The sequence below is a fragment of the Engraulis encrasicolus genome, chromosome 8 (genome assembly GCF_034702125.1).
Source record: "Engraulis encrasicolus isolate BLACKSEA-1 chromosome 8, IST_EnEncr_1.0, whole genome shotgun sequence".
Taxonomy (NCBI): Eukaryota; Metazoa; Chordata; class Actinopteri; order Clupeiformes; family Engraulidae; genus Engraulis; species Engraulis encrasicolus.
In genome coordinates, this window is record NC_085864.1 from 24,231,293 (window position 1) to 24,251,937 (window position 20,645).

The 20,645-nt window shown below is 42.9% G+C and overlaps 2 protein-coding genes across 5 annotated transcripts in view; both read right to left on the reverse strand.

Annotated features, from left to right (window-relative positions):
* The window catches only part of si:ch211-151h10.2 (uncharacterized protein LOC567699 homolog), a 14,016-nt gene extending 7,132 nt beyond the window's left edge, over nt 1-6,884 (reverse strand). The window contains exons 1-5 of one of the 3 annotated variants that reach the window (XM_063204364.1): nt 6,702-6,884; nt 4,993-5,218; nt 4,604-4,686; nt 4,255-4,405; nt 3,261-3,388 (exon numbers count right to left, since the gene is read on the reverse strand). In XM_063204364.1, the coding sequence (XP_063060434.1) occupies nt 3,261-3,388; nt 4,255-4,405; nt 4,604-4,686; nt 4,993-5,218; nt 6,702-6,856 (743 nt within the window). In that variant the 5' untranslated portion in view covers nt 6,857-6,884. Of the gene's footprint in view, nt 1-3,260; nt 3,389-4,254; nt 4,406-4,603; nt 4,687-4,992; nt 5,222-6,701 lie in introns of all 3 variants that reach the window. The other 2 variants (XM_063204365.1, XM_063204363.1) reach the window with 2 other exon arrangements.
* Nucleotides 6,885-10,002: 3,118 nt separating this feature from the next.
* Nucleotides 10,003-20,645, reverse strand: part of prdm10 (PR domain containing 10) — a 30,606-nt gene continuing 19,963 nt past the window's right edge. For both annotated transcript variants that reach the window (XM_063205263.1, XM_063205262.1), the window contains exons 20-24: nt 16,558-16,731; nt 15,577-15,717; nt 13,846-14,008; nt 12,463-12,560; nt 10,003-10,266 (exon numbers count right to left, since the gene is read on the reverse strand). In XM_063205263.1, the coding sequence (XP_063061333.1) occupies nt 10,105-10,266; nt 12,463-12,560; nt 13,846-14,008; nt 15,577-15,717; nt 16,558-16,731 (738 nt within the window). In that variant the 3' untranslated portion in view covers nt 10,003-10,104. The remainder of the gene's footprint in view (nt 10,267-12,462; nt 12,561-13,845; nt 14,009-15,576; nt 15,718-16,557; nt 16,732-20,645) is intronic.

The window sequence follows — 20,645 nt, forward strand, 5'->3', positions numbered from 1 at the left end:
ACAATGAAGCACTGACAGGAGGTCAATGGGAGAAAGAGGGAGTAAGGCTAGGAATTGGCCCAAGTCAGATTTAAACCTGAAATTGAACCTTCGAACCCCATGGGCTATTGGGCCATCAGCACATTGCACAACACCACATGCAGGTGTGTTGCTTTGATTTGTAACATTCAGTGCAATCCATTGCATGCAGAGGCAGTTTGAAACCATCGATGAACCATTGATGTCATCCTTTGGATTGTGCATAGCTTACCTATCATAGCCAGAACACACAATTTCATGTCAAGCAGAAAATGTTTTGTTTTCAAAAATGGTTGGTAAAAAAAAGGAGTCTGGCTAAGATATGACTGCCCAGTGCCCAGGCACTTCAGATGTGTTATGGTTAAGAGAATGTGATTCTAAACACCAGAGTCCAGTGAAAGATGTTCCAGGAGGACAAGAAATCATAAAACAGTACTTTAGTATTAAATATGAATTCCACCTTAACTCATAATATAACACCTACGTAGGTCTGAACTGATAGTCAGGTGTGGGTGACTTCAAGTGTGGGTTACTGTATCCAGACAAAAATGCAGTGTTAATTTTTAACACTTAAGTGTTAACACTTATGCCTCTTTTCTACTGCCGTTTTTCTGCTAGGCTTACAGCTTGACACAGCATGACTCGGCCACCATTTTTTGCTTTTCGATTGGGTACGACACAACTCAATCGAAGAGCAAAAAGTGGCGGCTGAGTCATGGTGTGTCAAGCTCTAAGCCGACCAGAAAACCGGCAGTGGAAGAGAGGCATTAGAGAGTACTCTGAGACTGAAAACACTCGAGAAGATGTGGGAAATCTGAGGCACTCAAGGATGTAGCCAAATTAAAAAGTATAAGAATTGCATCCTTGAGTACCTCGGATGTCCTCTACCCTGCACAAGTTTGAGTGCCCCTACACTGATGAGCACCAAGGAAACAAGGTGAACACCCTGAAGCACTCTGATTCCCTGTTTGTTTGTCTGAACAGGGATGTCAAACTCTTTCCTGGTGAACCAGAAGCTATGTGTTGACGCCCAGGGGGCTGGGCTACACAAACCTTCTGGTACACCTGTGATTCGCTCTCCTCCTCCGTTTACGAAATAAACGGGGCAGCACGACGAATCAGGATCGTAGGGAGGGATTTCAGTGGGTATGACGTTTATCGAACGCAACTCCCTCCCCCAGGGTAGTTCGGCTGTGCCCGCCCCCTCCCTGAATCACAACAGTAATGGCGGCGTGCGAGGAGTTATCATGCGTCGGGATGGAAGCAGTAATTTCAGCGGTGTTATCCAAAATATCTCAATTTGATTTTCTAAAGGATGTTGTTCTGTTTTGGTTCCCGACCTGGCAGCGCTTACGTGACGACACGTCCTACGTCACAAAGCTTCAACGTGAGTGGTCGAAGTGTTATGTCATTCATATGAGGTTGCTCCAACCGCGTGCAAGCATCTTTTGACTAAACCCCGCCTGCGGAGAGGCGTTACTTACAGGCTACTGGTTCACCAGGAAAGTCAAACTCAACCCCTGGGGCCAAATCTGGCCCACTGGGTCATTTTATTTGGCCCGTGAGATCATTTTAAATGTACATTACAGTTGGCCCACATACACCGTTAATGTGTTGTGCATTAAGACTTGATCATGACATTTTATGCATCACAGGAATATGAGTGGGCCCAGGTCAGTTTAGGTCACACTAAAATGCAAGCAAAATGTGTAGGCACATTTGAACTGGATAAGAATCTGTTTGCAAGTGTTAAGTGTGGGTTGGCACCATTTTAGTCGGTTATGAAAAATATTTATTATGATATTTTAACAAATATCATTCCAGATTTTGATTTTGGCCCTTGGTCAATTTGAGTTTGACACCCCTGGTTTAGAAGATGTTCAATCAACTCTCTCAGTGTTGAATAAGCTCAACATTTCTTTTTAATGTGTAGGCCTACCTACGGTATACTATGGACCGCCTGTTTTAGTCAAAGCAAGCAAATAACCTGTAATAGTTACAATTCACCATTATTACATACAAAGGTTTCGCTTCTCATTTCCAAGAAAAGAGAAGCAGATTCTTTTTACAGGAGGGCCCAATCCAGTTCCAGTTCTGCCAGGACAAAAAACGCAGTTCTGGAAGTCAACATTTGCTTTTCACAAAGCCATTCTTGCCTTTTTACATCGTTCCCTTCTGTTTGTTTCCAATGTCACCACAGTAACAACCATAAATCTGGTGCATTTGGAACGGGGTTAAAACAATGTCATGTGCACAAAGCTGAGACGAGTAATACGTCAAATCTAATAAACATTTTAAGGTTGGCCGTGGTTTTTCTTGTCAGATTTATACTGTGTAATGGTTTCAGATGGGTTGTTCTAAAGGTAGGCTCGAACATGCAATGTGACGTTATGGGTCTCTCTCCCTATTTGTTTTGACATGAGCCCTGATCTTGTGCGAGAGACAAAAAATAATTGCCCGCGCGCCGTGCCAAGCAACACGGCTGCCAGTGCCAATTGAACAGACGTGCCCATGACGAGGAGACAGTTACATAAAAATGATTTCATATATAACCTGTCAGCTTTGCGTGACATTACACACCATGACTAAGACACGCTATGCTCGATCTAAGAACAAAACAAAAAAAATCAATATTGAGGTGCCAATGACAGAATAAGCTCAGGATTGTCAATTATGTTGTTGTTGTATTATATTGTAAGCTCAGCATGTCAATTAGACTGTCCTCATTGTGTATTAACTAGAGGTCGCCAGAGAGAATACACCCTAAATTACATTATATTACATTGCATTTGGCCGACACTTTATAACCAAAGCAACTTTCAAATGAGGACCAAATGAGCACAGGAGATATACAGAACAACAAGTGCAAATGCAAATGCAAACACGCAAATGCACACACACACACACACACACACACACACACACACACACACACACACACACACACACACACACACACACACACACACACACACACACACACACACACACACACACACACACACACACACACACACACACACACACACACACACACACACACATCATGTCAAGAGTCTGGCCTGGGGATAGGGCAGCTCAGACATTAGTCTATTAGATTGTCACGAAAGAGGAGAGTCTTTACTTGAAGGCATAAAAGGCCTAAATGGCCCTAACTTAATGGAGACAGAGTGTGCATTGTGAAGGAGACTTTTGGGTTCATTCTTTATAAATGCTACTAATAAAACTTGTTTTTATTTTACCTTTCCTCGAGGTATATGTTTATGCCTTTGATCCTCTCGCCTACAGCGTCTGTCTTGTTCTCTTCCTGTCCGTTATTGTCCTGTGGAGTCTGCGGGATATCTGCTCTCTGCAGGGCGTTTGATAATGCCTGTCCAAAGTAAAACACAAGCCACATATGGCAGTCCACATTATTATGGGCACTGATGTAAAGGTGTTTCTCACTAAAAAGGCGTGTTGCGGAGTTTAAAGAGGCACTTTTCACTGCCTACAAAGCCGTGACTAATAGCTTGGTGACATGGCATAACTGCATTCCAGCGATACCACGACACAACAAAGCAGTGCTTATGAGAAAGTGATTAGAGTCATGCTGTGTTGTGGTGTCACTCCCACCCACACGCACGCACACACATACGCGCACACACACACGCACACACACACACACACTCACATCTCAGCATGTGGTACAAGCAAGTCCAATAATCTCCCCCACACACATTTCTCATATATTCCTCACATTGCCTGTGTCAGGTTCTGTGCTATGTAATCCAACTGTACACCCTACCCACCCAAACATACAAAAACACAGGAAAGGCACACATATGCACACCCATACGTACGTATGCACACACACAGACACAGACACAGACACAGACACAGACACACACACACACACACACACACACACACACACACACACACACACACACACACACACACAGACACAGACACAGACACAGACACAGACACACGATCCCATCATCGCCATACAATAAAGTCAAAATACATTAGTGCCCAGAACAAACCCAGTCATATCCCTGTCATATTTGATTTAAACACACACACACACACACACACACACACACACACACACACACACACACACACACGCACACACACACACGCTCACACACACACACACACACACACACACACACACACACACACACACACACACACACACACACACACACACACACACACACACACACACACACACACACACAGTTTTCACACCATTATAGCCTCCAGCCTGGATATGAGGGGGAGCACACTGAAGGTGGTGGAGGTATGTTGGGGTTCATGGAGCAGGGACAGCACCAGGCAGTCTGTGAGGGTCTGGGCCAAAGGGACCGCAGGCTCCTCACTGCCCCCTCTTGGCCGGATGCTGGAACAACATTCAAGTCAGTCATTTATCTTCAGTTTCTCTGAGAGGTTAAGAGCTGTTTTACCACCATGACATACTGATTATGCACCAGCTAATATTGGTAATGTATTATTAGATTCAACCAGATATTTAAAATTTACATCAAATTGTATTATTATGTTATCATATTAATTTAAAAGTCAGTATTTACAAACTCACCATGTTGGTGTCTGTGTTATCCTTGGACTATGTAGAGCCATCACTCTCTCACTATGCACAAAAGAAGATGCTTTTTCCTGCACCTGAAACACAAAACAGAGCATACAGGCTACAGAGATATAATACAACATAATGGGAAGAAGTGCAATTGCACAACAATTGTACTTGGACTAATAAAATGTACTGTATGCAGGGCTCTAAATTAACCTTTTTCCTCAGCAGCCAAAATGCTTAGTAGACGTTAATCTAGCCAAACACATAGTCACTAATGGGCCAAAGTGGCTAGTGAGTTTCCTTTTCTCCCAGCCAAACTGAATTTTCACCAGCGTTTGGCCGGTTGGCACATGTTCATTTAGAACCCTGACTGCATGTCATCCACCAGGGCTCACCTGGGGTTCTTCTACCTGTGGTGGCTTTTCACTGTGATGGTGGTTGTTGAACTTGACAGCCAGGACCCCCAGGGCAGCACCCAGGCACAGGGCCGAGAGCAGCAGGAGCCGGGCCCCCACCTCAGGCAGCCCCAGGGAGAGGTAGAGGGGGGCCTCCTCCTGCACCACCAGCCAGAGGATAGCTGCCGGGACCAGGCACCACCACACGGGCCTGTTGAAGCCCCCCCTGCTATACCATAGAAACGCATGAGCATACATTACATTACGTTGCATTTGGCAGACCAGACGCTTTATAACCAAAGGGACTTACAAATGAGGACATAATCATAGCCAACAGAAACATAGAAATCATAGAAACAGAAATGAGAGCAGGGAATGAGTGGAGGTGTGGTGGATCTTTTCACCATTAAAGGACCAGTTCAGTCAATTTCAATATGCTGTTGTATTGCTCACGCTACCCTTGACTTGTCAGTACCCGATGATGTCACATTTTTCGGCTAAGCCCTTTCCGAGATATGAGCTATTCTAATGGGGGCAGCGTTTGTTTACATTTTTTTTTTTAATTAACATAGGCCTACTCCAAATATTTTCCCATAAGGTATTTGCTAGTTGTCTGCTGATGGTGTATAACCTTTCGGATGTTTTTGGGAATAAATAAAAATGTTTTTATGAAATGTGAACAAAGAGCTGCCCCCATTACAATGACCAAGATCTCGGAAAAGGCTGAAGAAGAAGAAAAAAAACCTCAGGTACTGACAAGTCCAGGGTAGTGTGAGCATTACAACTGCATGTTGAAATTGACCAAACTGGTCCTTTAACAGTGATGTCACCAGACATCACTACACCTGCCTGGAATCCCTTACTGCTAGTGTTGCCACCTGTCCTGCTTTTCCCTGATTGTACCGGATTTCAAGGGCCAGTACCGAAAAAAAAGCTTTCTGGGACACTGAATGAGAGATACCATTGCGTAAAACCAAAACAGTTTGAAATGTCCAGGTTTTGTCAGACAGAGGTGGCATCCCTACCTACTGCACCACAGCTGCATAGTGTCCATCATTCAGCAGATATTCTTATCCAAATTAGCTTACAAACAAGGCTATAACCAGTTGTATCCAATATGTGGGGGAAATACAGAGTAAACAGGCCAAGCAGGGTTTGTGTATAAGAGTAGGGCTATGTTTTTTTTTTCATGAAGGACACAAGCACAACTACTAAGAGAAAGGAGAAGAGGAAATGACTGGATGTGTGATAAAATCTTTAACATTTAAAATAACCCTTCAACACACAATCCAAACTGTCAATCTACGTAAAATTAATAATTTAAAAATACCCTCACTGCAGGATAATCAATGATTAAAAGAGCTGTGCCTCAATTAATCCATGCTGTGCATTTTAATAACACATGAATGTCGACACGCCATGGGAAGCCAAAGTGTGTGTGTGTGTGTGTGTGTGTGTGTGTGTGTGTGTGTGTGTGTGAGAGACAGATTATTGTCCATGTCTAATTTATATATTTTGGCTAACTGCACATTGGAGACTGGTCAAATGCTATTTCAAACTTCTGTACAAATCCTGTTACATAGATTTTTGACAATGAAGTACACTGGACTTGACTTCACTTGACTTGGAACCCTGTGCTTCAAGAGTAGAGTAGAGTAGAATAGAGTAATTTTATTGATCCCTGGGGGGAAATGAAGGATTCTACTCACGTCACGGTCACTGCCATAGCTCCTCCATCATCTCTTCTCCGGTGTTGTTCTTCAGTGTCCATGCGATGGTGGTACTTCACCCTGTCCCTCGCCACTTCATTCGCCCAGTGCTGCTGTTGCCCGAGACTGCCATGGACAATGCCCAATTGAGGCATTAGTGTGGTGTGGTGCGACTTAACTCCCTCAGTGTATCTCTCTGTTTAAGTCCCTACAACACTTCACAAGATCCTTCCTTCATTGACTCAGCAGCAAAGGTGCAGGACTGGCCCGTCTTGCCAGACCAGTTTAGGTAGCTGATTAATCCATTGTGACCCAAGTGTTGTCTTCTATTTTTTGTTTGTTTTCTTCCCTGCGTATGCATAGCTAGGAGGGTTCTGGAATGTGCATACAGGTACATGCCCAACCTGCCACTCATGATTCATGATAAATGTATTGCAGTAATGGCACTAATAATAGCCATAATAACATAATAGTCCACTTCTCTACCATACTCCACCTAAATAACTTGGAACTGGAAGGTTTTCTCATTATCTGTCTACACTAAGCATGTCTGCTGTGCTGTGTGATTTGTTGTCATTTCACACCAACCATGTGAACAGGTTTTGTCGTCATAGGCTACTACCAGTGAGAGTCCAGTGCGACTTATGAATGGAAATCATATCAGTGACAGCCACACAATGCATGCACCAGATGCCATGTTCATTCACACATGGCTGGAAGTCTACTGTATAAAGGTTTAAAAGGGAAAATGCATTAGAGCAGTCTAGCACAATTTGCCTCCCTCCTCCAGTGAAAGTAATAATAATAATTCTTATTAATTTTTAAATATTTTATTTCCTGAAATGGCCCTGGATTAGTATTTGGCCCTTAGGGCTTACTAACTATAGGTACCACATACATCACTCAAATTACAACATGGTACAGGTGGGTCTACACTCTCGTTTCCAGGATTTAACTTACTCTCTACTCTATTTTTACATTTCTTTACCCCTTATTTCATCATCCTTTCATTTGTTCACAATGTTAATCTAATTTGATCTGTTGTTATGGTCTTATTTTCGTGAAGTGCCTCAGTTTGTGTATTGAACAATACACTGGACAAATAAACCAGGGGTGCATTTCTTGAAACCATAGTAGCTAACTTTGTTTGCTACGTTGTTGGTTGCAATGCAATTTCCCATAGTTAACTAACTACCCAAGTAGCTAACCGGTTAACGAATGCTTTAGAGAAATTCACCCCTGCTTTACCTCGCCAGTATTGCTATTCATGTTATCCATCTGAGACGACCACAAAACAATGAAAGCATGGAGAAGCAGATTGGACACCTCAAGTTTCTATACAAAAGCAATAAGACAAGGATGGAAGAGGCCTTCAACACATAAATGGTTAAAACAGCAATAAGAGCACCTTGTGTTTCTATAAAAAAAACATCTGTTTAATCATCATCTCTCAACAGGGATTACAACAAGGATGTATTGACCTGGAAACAAAGACAGGAGTACCTGCACTGTACATTGGAGCCATATTACAGCCATCTCGTTTTTTATACATTTTACAAGTCCGTTCTGACAAAACGTATCTTTTTTATTTAAAATAAATATTCCGAGGATGTTGGTTTCCCTTTCGGGGGCAGCACGGGGATGGATGAACAGTTCCAAGATGAGATGATGTCACTGACATCAGATCAGCTGACTTCATTCCACCGAATACTTTCTCAGTATCTACACGCTCACACACACATACACAGACATACGCATACACACAGTGTACTCCATCTTCGCTGAGAATAATAGGGGGAAAAAAACGTTCAAGCATTGTTTGAGAGTTCAAATCGGACAAGAGTTGCAAAGGTGATATAAATCCCTTTTTTTCAGTGCAGGAAAAGCTTGTAGCTGAGAGCCATCCTCTGCTCTGCTGGGGGGTTGAAACCTCTGGTGACTTATTCCTGAATGAGAAGTTTTTGAAATAATTCTTTTTAAGTTCCACTTGAATGTTCACATACGTTCTTCCCAAGAACAACAGTGTATTCCTTGACAGGGACACAATTTAACAACTTATGGTTGTGAGACATACATAGGATCAGAAACGGTTAAGATGGCATTTCATGCAAGCATTTTTGCCTCTTAGCCTCAGTGGTCTGTCTCTCTGGCGCAGAAACAGAGTACATGCCCATGATTAGTTTAAACTCTAGGATTAAATTACTTTGAGGAATAATACATGTATCCAATAAATGACTTCCTTCCATCCAGACCCGTCTACCTTGTTAGTGTACATTAAGATGCTAACATAACGACATTGCCTGCATGTGACACAAATTCTGCAATTGCATGATCTTGAGGTAACTGAGTGGTGGGTGTACTGTATACATGTTGACATGAAGCTCAGAAGATCAAATAATGCGTTCTGGAAGATCTGAGCAATGAAGCCTCCTGAGGACTGAGTTCAGAGGTCATGGATTCCAGCCATTACACCATCTCATCGTCTGGCTACTGATAACAAGTCTCAGGTAACCTTCACGTCCCACTGTCCGCTTTGCCCTCTTCTGAATAAGACGCTCTGCATGTCAAGCGTTTCTTCAGGTATTGAGCAAGATCCAACTGTCCCAAGCAATGTCCGGGCGTGTGTGCTACTGCTGCTATGGTATATTAGTGTTTTCCATGGACTTCCCTTTAGCGTCTGTTGACTTGAGGCAGGGAGCTGCAGACTGTATGTAGTCTATGCAGCAGGGGCCTGCATGCTGAGGAGGACAGAGGCCCAGACAGCTCATGGGCCTATACAAAGAAGCTGGTTCAGGAGTAAACCAGGTTAAGTTAAATCATCTAATAGAGGACTCCAGGCTCTTCTATTAGATAATTTATAGGCCCCAGCTGGAGGTGGTCCAAAAGGAAGGAGCTGAGGCCACAGACACTCTCCCCTCAGGATGATGTGGACCACATTTGTATTTTTGTGTGGATGGGGGATCAGGGTTTGGTGATGTGGAGTTCATGTGTCAGTCTGTCTGTCTGTGTTCAGGGTTTGGTGAGATGTGGACCATATTTGTATGTTTGTGTGGATGGGGGATCAGGGTTTGGTGATGTGGAGTTCATGTGTCTGTGGTTCTGTGTGTATGCGGATTAAGATTTAGTGATGCGGACTTCATGTGTGTGTCTGTCTGTCTGTCTGTCTGTCTGATCAGGTTTTGGTGATGTGGAATTCATGTGTCTGTCTGTCTGTCTGTCTGTCTGTCTGTCTGTCTGTGTGTCTGTGTCTGTGTCTGTGTCTGTGTCTGTGTCTGTGTCTGTGTCTGTGTCTGTGTCTGTGTCTGTGTCTGTGTCGATGGGGATCAGGGTTTGGTTCTGTCTGTCTGTGATCAGAGTTTGGTGATGTGGACTTCAGGTGTCTGTGCGTCTGTGTGGATGGGGATCAGGGTTTGGTGATGTGGACCTCGTTGGAGCCGTTGGTGGTGGTGATGATGAACTGGGTGGCTGCCGGCTGCTCCAGCTGCTCGGGGTGGCCTCCTCCTGGGGTCGTGCTGCCGGCCTTCCCCTCCAGATCCGCCTGGCCCTCCGAGATCACGTAGTGTGTCTGCACACACAGCCATGCAATCATTACATTCAATTCAATAAAATAAAATAATTTAGCTCAATTCAATTCATATAAATGGGGATTTTCATTCATCCAGGTTCATCTCAGCTCAGTTGTATGCAACTTCCAAAATAAAATCCACTGGCTCACATTTGCCAAAAACTTAAGGCTTTTAAAATGAAACCAACATCTGTAAAATCTAAAAAAAGTCCCATGTTCGTGACAATCTCTTGAGACAAAAAACTTTAAACCCTAGGTTAAAATGTGACTTACAGTGGTGCTCATATGTTTACATACCCCAGCAGAATATACGCTTTCTTGGCGATTTCTCACAAAATATGAAGGATTACACAAAACCTTTTTTTCACTCATTGCTAGTGACTGGCTTAAGATATTTATTAGCAATCTTCTGTGTTTACTCTTTCAAAAGCATGATCACAACCCAAACTACCCAAATGACCCTGTTCAAAAGTTTACATACCCTAGTTTCTGATGCTGAATATGGCCCTGTTTAACATCAGGGACCGCTCTAAATTGTTTGTGGTAGTTGTGGATAAGGCTCTTAATGTTCTCAGATGACAAAACAGCCCATTTGTCCTGGCAGAAAGGTTGTTTCCTATAATTTTTTTTGGGTGTCTTGCTGGAACCTCACATTTGAGGTTTCCCCTGAGTGGCTCAATGATGTTGAGATCAGGAGAGTGAGACGGTCGCTCAAAAACTCATTTTATTCTTTCTGAAGCTAATGATGGGTTGATTTGGTGTTCTGTGTTGAAATATTGTCATGTTGGCATGTCCAAACAATGGACCATGTGCAGTTTCAAGACTGATGTGTGTCAAGTTTCCTCCAGTATTTTTCACAGGGCAATGTATTCATCATTCTGCGAGTATGGACCAAAAGTATAGTGCATTTGTAACTCAAATGTCCCCATGACATCAGTGGTCCATGACCATGTTTCACAGAAGGGATGGTGTAACTTTCATCATAGGCTCCGTTGACTGTTCTCCAAATGGTACTGTTAATAGTAGCTGAAAAAAGTTCCATATTGATCTAATTTTTCCAAATGACTTTGTCACAGGCATTCTGATGCTTCTCACTATGCTATTTGGTGTATCATATGCAAAATAACATGTTTGCATTTTTGTAGTAATGGCTTTCTCCTGGCAACCCCCAACAGCCCATCTTTCCTCAAGTGCCTCTTTTCTGTGCAGTTTAAAACATTTTTTCATGTTGTCCTATATTTCACCTGAAGTTATTTTTTGGTTGTCCTATGCCTCCTGAACAATTTCCCTTGCAATTACCATTGCAATGCAATGATTCCCTTGCCCAATGGCTTGATTCCAACCAAACCCCCTCATATTGCATTTCTGAATTGAAATTCCAACAGTGCCAACATGACAATATTTCGACACAGAAAGCCAAATCAACCCGTCATTAGCTTCAGAAAGAATAAAATTAAGGTTTTTGAGCGACCATCTCACTCTCCTGATCTCAACATCATTGAGCCACTCAGGGGAAACCTCAAATGTGAGGTTCCAGCAAGACACCCAAAGATATTATAGGAAACAACCATTCTGCCAAGAAGAATGTGCTGTTTTGTCATCTGAGAAAATTAAGAGCCTTATCCACAACTACCACAAACAATTTAGAGCGGTCCTTGATGTTAAATTCATATTCAACATCAGAAACTAGGGTATGTAAACTTTTGAACAGGGTCATTTGGGTAGTTTGGGTTGTGTTCATGCTTTTAAAAGAGTAAACACAGAAGATTGCTAATAAATGTCTTAAGCCAGTCACTAGCAATGAGTGAAAAAAAGGTTTTGTGTAATCCTTCATATTTTGTGAGAAATCGCAGAAAAAGCGTATATTCTGCTGGGGTATGTAAACATATGAGCACCACTGTACATTCGATAAAATAGCACATTCAAATTCAAATTACATATGGGTCAGTGGCATTTCAGCAGTAGCACATGTCAAGGCAGCGCAATGCCAGCCAGTGCCACTTGTATGGATTTTTGTTTGTTTGTTTTTAATGGACTATCTAAGGAGCATATTCATTGCAGCATATCAACCACCAATTACTATTTAATTTATGGGCATTAAATGCTGTTACTCCGCTTGACAGCTGAGCCCCAAAAAAAGAATCTTTCACCCATATATTATATATTGAATCTGATATGTTATGAAGAGCTACTGACCGTCTTGACCTGATTGCTGTTGACGGCGGTGACCGGTGTGCCGGTCTCTGCGATGACATACTGGGCATGAGGCAGAGTCATCATCTGGATCTCAGAGGCTGACGACACAAAACAAACACATCAACACAACAATACAAACACATGCACTCCACAACACAGCAGAAAGACACACATACAAATGCATATTTCATAGTCCCAGCGTCTACAGCAGTGGTGGCAAACTGACTCCAGTCCAGGGCCCACATAAGGCTGATTTTCTGGTATGCCTACAGCTCGACACAGAGTGACTAGGCTGCTACTTTTTGCTTTGAGCTGTGTCGTGCCCAATCGAAAAGCAAAAAGTGGAGGCTGACTCACGCTGTATCTAGCTGTAGGCCTACCAGAAAACCGGCAGTGGAAAGGAGCCTGTAGAGTCACAATGTGACCTCTAGTGGGCCAGACCAGTAACAGAATTCCAATATGAAAAACAGAAATTTTCACATTTTGCAATCACATTGCTAGTCAATCATCTGAAGGTGGATGTCAGCAGCTATTTAAGGAGGATTGACTATAAATTCCAAGCGGAAAAAAAAGAGGCAAATTCGTTCAAGTATTGAAAACCTGAAATCTCCTGGCTGCAAGACACCTGCAAGAACTTTGTAATGACTTATAGATAAACTTTTTTGACATTCACTTTTTTTTCTTTTTTTTTTCAGCCCCTTGGCCTTATGTTAGACACCCCTGGTCTACAGTATGTCCAAGCAATCTACAGTATACGCCATTTTCAGAAAATATAACCGTGGCATCATGACTCTCATCAATAATGGTTATTTATCTGTATGACCTGTTTCTCATTGCATTAATGCATTGCCCACATAATGAACCTTTATCCTCTTTAATCCCTGCCCTAATCTCCCGGCCGAGGGTCACATCATGACCATGAACTCTTGACCTTCTGCCTAGACCCTGAACTCTTTTAGCCAACAAATCCTTAACTGCTAGCCTTAATTTGGCTGCAATTGGGGAAATCTACTAACTTAGTTAAAAAATGACTATTCAAAGAGTGCAAGAAATATCCATATAGGTGACACTGCAATTTATGACCAGTGGCAGTTCAGGACGGCAAATTGAGGTCAAATAATTAAAAAAAATGGGCCTTTAGCTGGGGACTTTTTATGGATAAGAACATGGTTATTTAACAGTAGTAGTAGTAGTAGTAGTAGTAGTAACAACAACAACAACAACTTTTAATAACAATAACAACATGTTTATAGCACCTCTCATGTAACCAAAGGTCACTATACAAAAAGAGATGGTGCTAGGTGTTAAGGTTCTGGGTTGACATCCTAGTTTGACGGGATAAGGTAATGATCACAAACAAACAAGCGCTGGAGTGTGACTTACGGTAGCTCCTGTAGTTCCAGTTGCTGGGCAGGTAGGTGTGCTGCACGGTGCCTTGCACCTGATTGGTGGATGTCTGCAGGGCGTGGCTCTGCGCCAGGGTCACGGGGGTCAGCTGCGTGGGGCTGAGCTCCTGAGCCGTCTGCTGGGAGGAGGGGCTAAGGGGCTGTCCAGACACATATCAGGAAAAATTAAAAAAAACACACTCAGTGGGTCATTCGACACAACACAATTTTTTTTTAAAACGTGACTCTACCGCCAGTTCTTTTTTTTTGTAAAGATATTTTTTGATCTCTTTGACTTTAACAGGAAGCGAGTGGGGAGAGAGAGACGGGGAAGGGCTAGCAAAGGACCCGGGCCGGGAATCGAACCTCTGTCAGCCGCATGGTAGACAAGTGCCCTACCGTTTGGCCACGGCAGGGCCAACAAAACATTGTTATCTCTCACACTGATAAGATAACAGCACAATACCCTTGACCTCCAATGACAGAACAGTAGAATGTCTATTATGTTGAAGAAAGACCAGAACATTATAGTTCTGAAGGGGTCTGCTGGGAGGAAAGGCTAGGGGAGTGGCCAGATACCGACTATCAGGAAGGACACTAAAGAGCACACTAACTGTGCGACCTGCGCTACTGGAGCAACGGAAGTCATCATTTCTCTATGGAGGGTCGGCGAATAAAGCGACCCAAGAGGATTCGCCATGAGCGAAGCGACCAGAACGAATTTCTGTGATTAAAAATCAGCTAATATTATGGTAATGAGCTATGATGTGGTTCAGCGAAAACCAATTGGCAAATTCATATCTCCGAATGTCCCAGACTGACAAACCAGAGCCGTTATGTGATTAGTTAAATCAAACGTGTCAATGTCACATCCCAAGCGAGTTCATGGCGAAACCTCTTCAACGACCTCGGCTACTCAGTGGCTTAGGTCGTCTCTGGTGTACACGCACAGTAAGGGATGGGAGTTAATCAGCTGAAGTCAAATGTATCATCCCAAAAGGGAAATTCAAGCCAACAAACCATTGTCATGTCACACTGATAAGATAAGAAGACACCACTAGGAGATCAGAAGGAAAAAAAAGAGGCCTCTGGGACAATCTTAGATTGAGCATTTATGACCTAGTACTGGCTGTTCCCTCTCCACTAAAAATGAACTGTCTGCTGAAAGTTTTAAGTGGTGAGGATTACAAAGAGAATAAAGGTGTCAGAGTCTTTTGAAGAATAGGTGCTCAGAGGTGACCAAAGATCTACAGTTCAAAACTATAAACTTTTTTCAAGGTGCCAAAATACACAGGTAGAGGACTGAATCCTGAAAATGATTTGATGATTCAAAACAGTTTGATAATAATACTATGCCATCTTGGCAGAAAATGTGTAGATTTTAGAAAGGGTCTCTTGCTTGTGTAATGAAAGTATGTGTGATGTGTATCATATGTATATTCCCCGACCTGTATGGTATGGCATAGTGGATTGTGAGTAATGTGGTATGAGTATGTGTGTGTGTGTGTGCGTTAACTGTACTACATACATGCGAGTTGTATATTAACTGTGTATCTTCCTGCACGGCGCTAGCGGTAGCATCCCCCAGCGGACCGACTCTTGTGACGGGTGCGCTCGCATGTGAGTGTGTAAAGTGTGTGTGTGTGTGTGTGTGTGTGTAATGTATGTAAAGAGCATCTGTGTGTGTGTAATGTATGTAATAAGTGTGTGTGTGATGAGTGTATGTTACCTGCGTGTTTCCCTGCACGGCGCTGGCGGTGGCCTCCCCCACCTGGATGTGCTGCACCTGGATGGAGTGCTGGCTGTAGCCGTGCGGGTCGTGCAGCTGGCTCACGTCCACCGTGGAATGCTGAGAGTGCGGAGACGACGCCTGCACACAGACACACAGACAGACACATGCATTACGTTTATTATGTCTAACTGTTTAATTCAACACTTAAGATTTTCTTTTACTTAAGACATAAGACAACATCAGCTGATTTTAAAGCGCGTCGCGCATCAGCATCCCAGTGACCCCCTGATGAAGACGGAAGTAATGCCATCGAAAAACATATCAGGTAAAAGACAGAACTTTTGCATGTCTTAAGTAAAAGAAAATCTTAAGTGTTGAGACGGACTGGCAGACGCATGAAAGAGGGGGGCTTTTACTTAGAAGATCTGAGTGAAAAAATATTATTTAAATCTGTAGTTCCAAAAGGCTGCAGCAGAGAGTGAGTGCACAGAGTGAGCGAGGAAGCAGCAGACGGAGTGCTAGTCAGAAGTGCTGAGTTGAAAGACCTCTGGACATCATCTGATCTTGGAGATGAAAGTTTAAAAGTCCTTATGTGACCGCCATGGCTGTCTGTTAGTCCCTCCCCTCTCTATGCAAGTGCTCATTGATCCAGTGGAAGGAAGAAAGAAAGAAAGAAAGAGAGAAAGAAAGAAAAAAAGAAAGAGAAAGAAAGAAAGAAAGAAAGAAAGAAAGAAAGAAAGAAAGAAAGAGAGAGAAAGCAAAAGAGAGAAAGGAAAAGTGAATACAGAAGACAAAGAAAAAGAAAGCATAGTAATAGAGAGAAGGCGAGAGAGAGAGAGCGAGAGAGAGAGAGAAAAGAGACAGATGAGCAAGAGAGAGAAAGAGATAGAGAGAGACAGAGAGAAGAGACAGACAAGCAAGAAGGAGAGAGAAATAGAGTGAGAGAGAGAGAAAACCAGAGAGGCAAAGCCAGCGTACCGGGGCCACCTGGACCACTTGCAGCTGGATGTGCTGTGGCTGGGCGAGGCCTCCCGCGGTCGCCTGGGAGACGGGGATGTACTGGATGCGCTGGTAGTCTCCCTGGCCCGGCCGGTAGTCCGAGCCCAGCGTCTGGGACAGCTCCGTCATGGCCTGGGTCAGCAGGTCTGTCGTCTGAACAAATCACACATCACACCAAGCCCAGTTAGGAAACATTAACATAGTACAAAGTACTTAAGTACTAAAATTTAACAAGAAATCCTGGTACTATCGCTAGTAGTTCGCCCTCGAGTGCTTGGTGTACAGTAAGCATGTTTGGAATATGGTAGCTGGCGGCAGTCCTGGGATGCTTTAAGCAGAGATCAGGCAGGATGAGAGCCCCTTTCACCCCTCCGTATGTAGAGGGATGGTAGTGTGGGGCCACTAGTGAAATGGAGGAGTTCGGGAAGGAGGTGGGAAAATTCGAGAGCCTTCGCGCAAGACAAGTGAATGGGGAGATTTAATCCCTCCTACCCAAAGACAGGAGCAGGTTATGGCAGATGTCAATCACTCAGTGGTCTTCCTCCCAAACTACAGTGAGTCCAATATGTATTTGATCCCTTGCTGATTTTGTTGGTTTGCCTACTAACAAAGACATGATCAGTCAATAAATGTTATGATAATATGTATTCTAATATGGAGAGACAGAATATCAAAAAGAAAATCCAGAAATTAACTGAAGAGAATATATATTAATTTATTTCCATTTCATCGAGCAAAATAAGTATTTGATCCCCTGCCAACTGATTACAGTTCCGGGCCCACAGACCAGATGGGCACTTCCGATCAACTTGTCATCTGAATTAAAGACACCTGTACATACTAACATGCATAAAAGACACATTGAATCAGCAGAATCAGTCCATAGTATGAGTGAATCAGTCACACTCCAACCTCACCAGCATGGGAAAGACCAAAGAGTGGTCAAATGATATCAGGGACACGGTTTTAGACCTGAACAAAGATTAAATGGGCTGCAAAGCCACAAGAAAGAGACTGGGTTTTAAAGACCCAGCTGTTGATGCATTTCTTCCAAAATGTGAGGAATACAAAATGACTATCCATCAGCCTGTCTGGCTAGACAGGCTAGATTTGACCTTTTGTAGGGATTTGATAATCATGAGAACAGAAAGAAATCACCCTAGAGCTATACGGTATGAACTAGGCAATGATATCAAAGCTACTGACCAAAATCATTGAGAAAACTACTGGTAGCACTTAATGCCACTGAGGTTTAAAATCCTGTAGTGCACACATGGTACCTTTACTTCAGAAGGAACCTGTGCAGTCCCACTTGAGGTTTGCCAACGGACATCAGACTGATTTAGGATATGATAAGGAGGCGCTGTAGTCAGATGAAACCAAAATCAAGATATTTGGCATTATCACAATTCAATGTGTTTTGAGAAAGAGTACTACTGTCTATGATCCCAAGAACACCCTCCTCACCATCATGCATGAAAGTGGTATCATTATGGTTTGAGGGTGTGTGTGTGGCCAAAGCACAGGACAACTTCACATCGTCAACGAATGGATGGAGGGAGACATGTAATGTGCAATCCTGAGTGCAAACGTCCTTCCCTCCACCACTATACTGAAGGGTGGGCCATTTTTGGATCTCCCAACATGACAATAATACACAACATACAGTCAAATCAACGAAGGAGTGGCTCAATAAGAAGCATATTAAAGTCGTGAAGTGTCCTAGACAGTCTCCAAATATTAACCGTATAGTAATTCTTTGGAGAGAACCGAACCTCCCATTTGCCAAGCTACAGCCACAAACTATTAATGTTTTAGAGATAATGTGCAAAGAAAATGGGCAAAAATATTTTCTACTATATGCACAAACATTATCATCAACTAAAAGAAGCATCTGAGCTCAATGCTAGACAACTAGGGCTTTGCCACAAAGCACTTTATCTTCTTTAGCTAGAGGGGTCAAATACTTATTTGCCTAAATTAAATACAAATAAATTAAAATATATTATTTTAAGTTATTTTCCGGAATTTATTTTTGATATTCTGTCTCTCCATGTTTGAATACATATTATCATAAATTTATAGACTGATCATGTCTTTATTAGTGGGCAAACCGGTAAAATCAGAAATGGATCAAATACATATTGGACTCACTGTACGTTTATAGAAACAACATTTGTTGTAGTGATAGTAGTAGACTCCATTTCCCCCCTCACATTGTATGTTGCAGATGTCTCCTCTTTGTAAGTCATTTTGGATAAGAGCATTTGCCAATTGTCATGTAATGTGCAGTAATGTAATATTTCTCAGTCTGAGGACACCAAGGCCTTTACAGAAGTTTTTTTTTTTTTTAAAGATTTTTTTTAGGCTTTTTACTTTTATTCGGGACAGGACAGTGAACAGGAAATGAATGGGGTGAGAGAGAGGGAGGGATGGGCAAATAACCCGGGCCGAAATCGAACCCGGGTCGCCGGCATAGCAGTCTAGTGCCCTATTGTTAGAGCACAGATTTTTTTGCCTGGAACGCATCGGCCAATGATGAATGCATAAATTGTCCTAAATAAATCAAACTATGCCCCGAAAATAGGGTATAATAACGCATCTGTGCACTTTGTTTTATTGCGAGTGTTCCATGCTCTGGTTTATGTCGTCATTTGTAAGTTGCTTGGATAAAAGCGTCTGCTAAACGTAATGAAATGTGTAAAAAGGGAGGAAATTTGGTGCCACACAGATGTCTTTTTAGTTATTTCTTATTTATTTACAGTGCATTAGACTAACGTTTCCACAAAGCGTCTTCATCAGAGTCCTTCTAGTCCTTTAAGGACTCTGCTGAAGACGCTTTGTCAAAACGTTAGTCTAATGCACTGTGAATAAAAAAGAAATAACTAAAGAGACATCTGTGTGGCATGTGTAGATTTCTTCCCTTTCACTTGTCTGGTCCTACGCTGGTTGCACCGAATTGTCACTACTAGTAGCTTGGAGTACGCATTTCCCTTTTTCTACAAGTCGTAATGTAATGTGTCTCACCAAGACGGCCTAGGCGGAGAGAGAGACGGGGAGGGATTGGCAAATGACCAGGGTCGGAATAGCAGTCTAGTGCCCCACCGTTAGAGCACAGAACTTTTTTGTAGATATGAAAGAACACATTCATGGCCAATGATGAATGCATGAATTGCCCTAAATAAATGAAACCATGGGTGTAATAACACATCTGTGCACTTTGTTTCATTGCAAGTGTTCCATGCTCTGCTTTATGTCCTCATTTGTAAGTCGCTTTGGATAAAAGTGTTTGCTAAGCGCAATATAATGTAATGCATCTCACCACGACAGCCTCAGCTCTGGTTCATGTCCTCATTTGTAAGTCTGTTAAGCGTAATGTGAAAGTGTCTAGTACTAAGCATTAAGGCTGTAACGATATTGCATCGAACCGAGGGATCGCGGTACACAGACCCACGAACCCCTATCGCGAACCTTCCTCGCAGAATCGCGATGCGCCCTTTTAAAGTTGTTACCCCTCAGTCTAGAAAACAGCAGGATACAGGCAAATGCTTGAATATGCGCTTAATGCTTGCATATGCGCTCAAAGACAATTAGAAATGGGGCGCACATGAGCGAGTAACACTTCCATTCTCCCCTCTCTCGTGTAAAATGTTCCGTCCAACCAGCACGTGCATTGGTTGTTATTCATTGCCTCAGCAACCTCCGCGAGACAAAAACAACTTGGGCAAATGTCGGAAGGTAAAGCACAGAAATGAACAACAGACCAAGAAGGCTTTATCAAATGTGTGAAGATTTTTTTGATTCATGCATGCGCCGATGTATGTTGAGTGGAGATAGATGTTAAGCGGAGAGAGAGAGAGAGAGAAAGAGAGCGAGAGAGCGAGATGCTCCGCCTGCCCAAATTTTAAATCGCTTGAGCTCTACGCTCATAAGGGAGTGTCTGAAGTCGGGCGAACGTTTAGGTTGATGTGGATATTAGGCAGCATTATTTCCTCCCCACATTGACCGCCTGCCTAGCGAAAACATGCTCCATGTCAGCCTCTGCATCTATTCCTGCTCTTGACAAA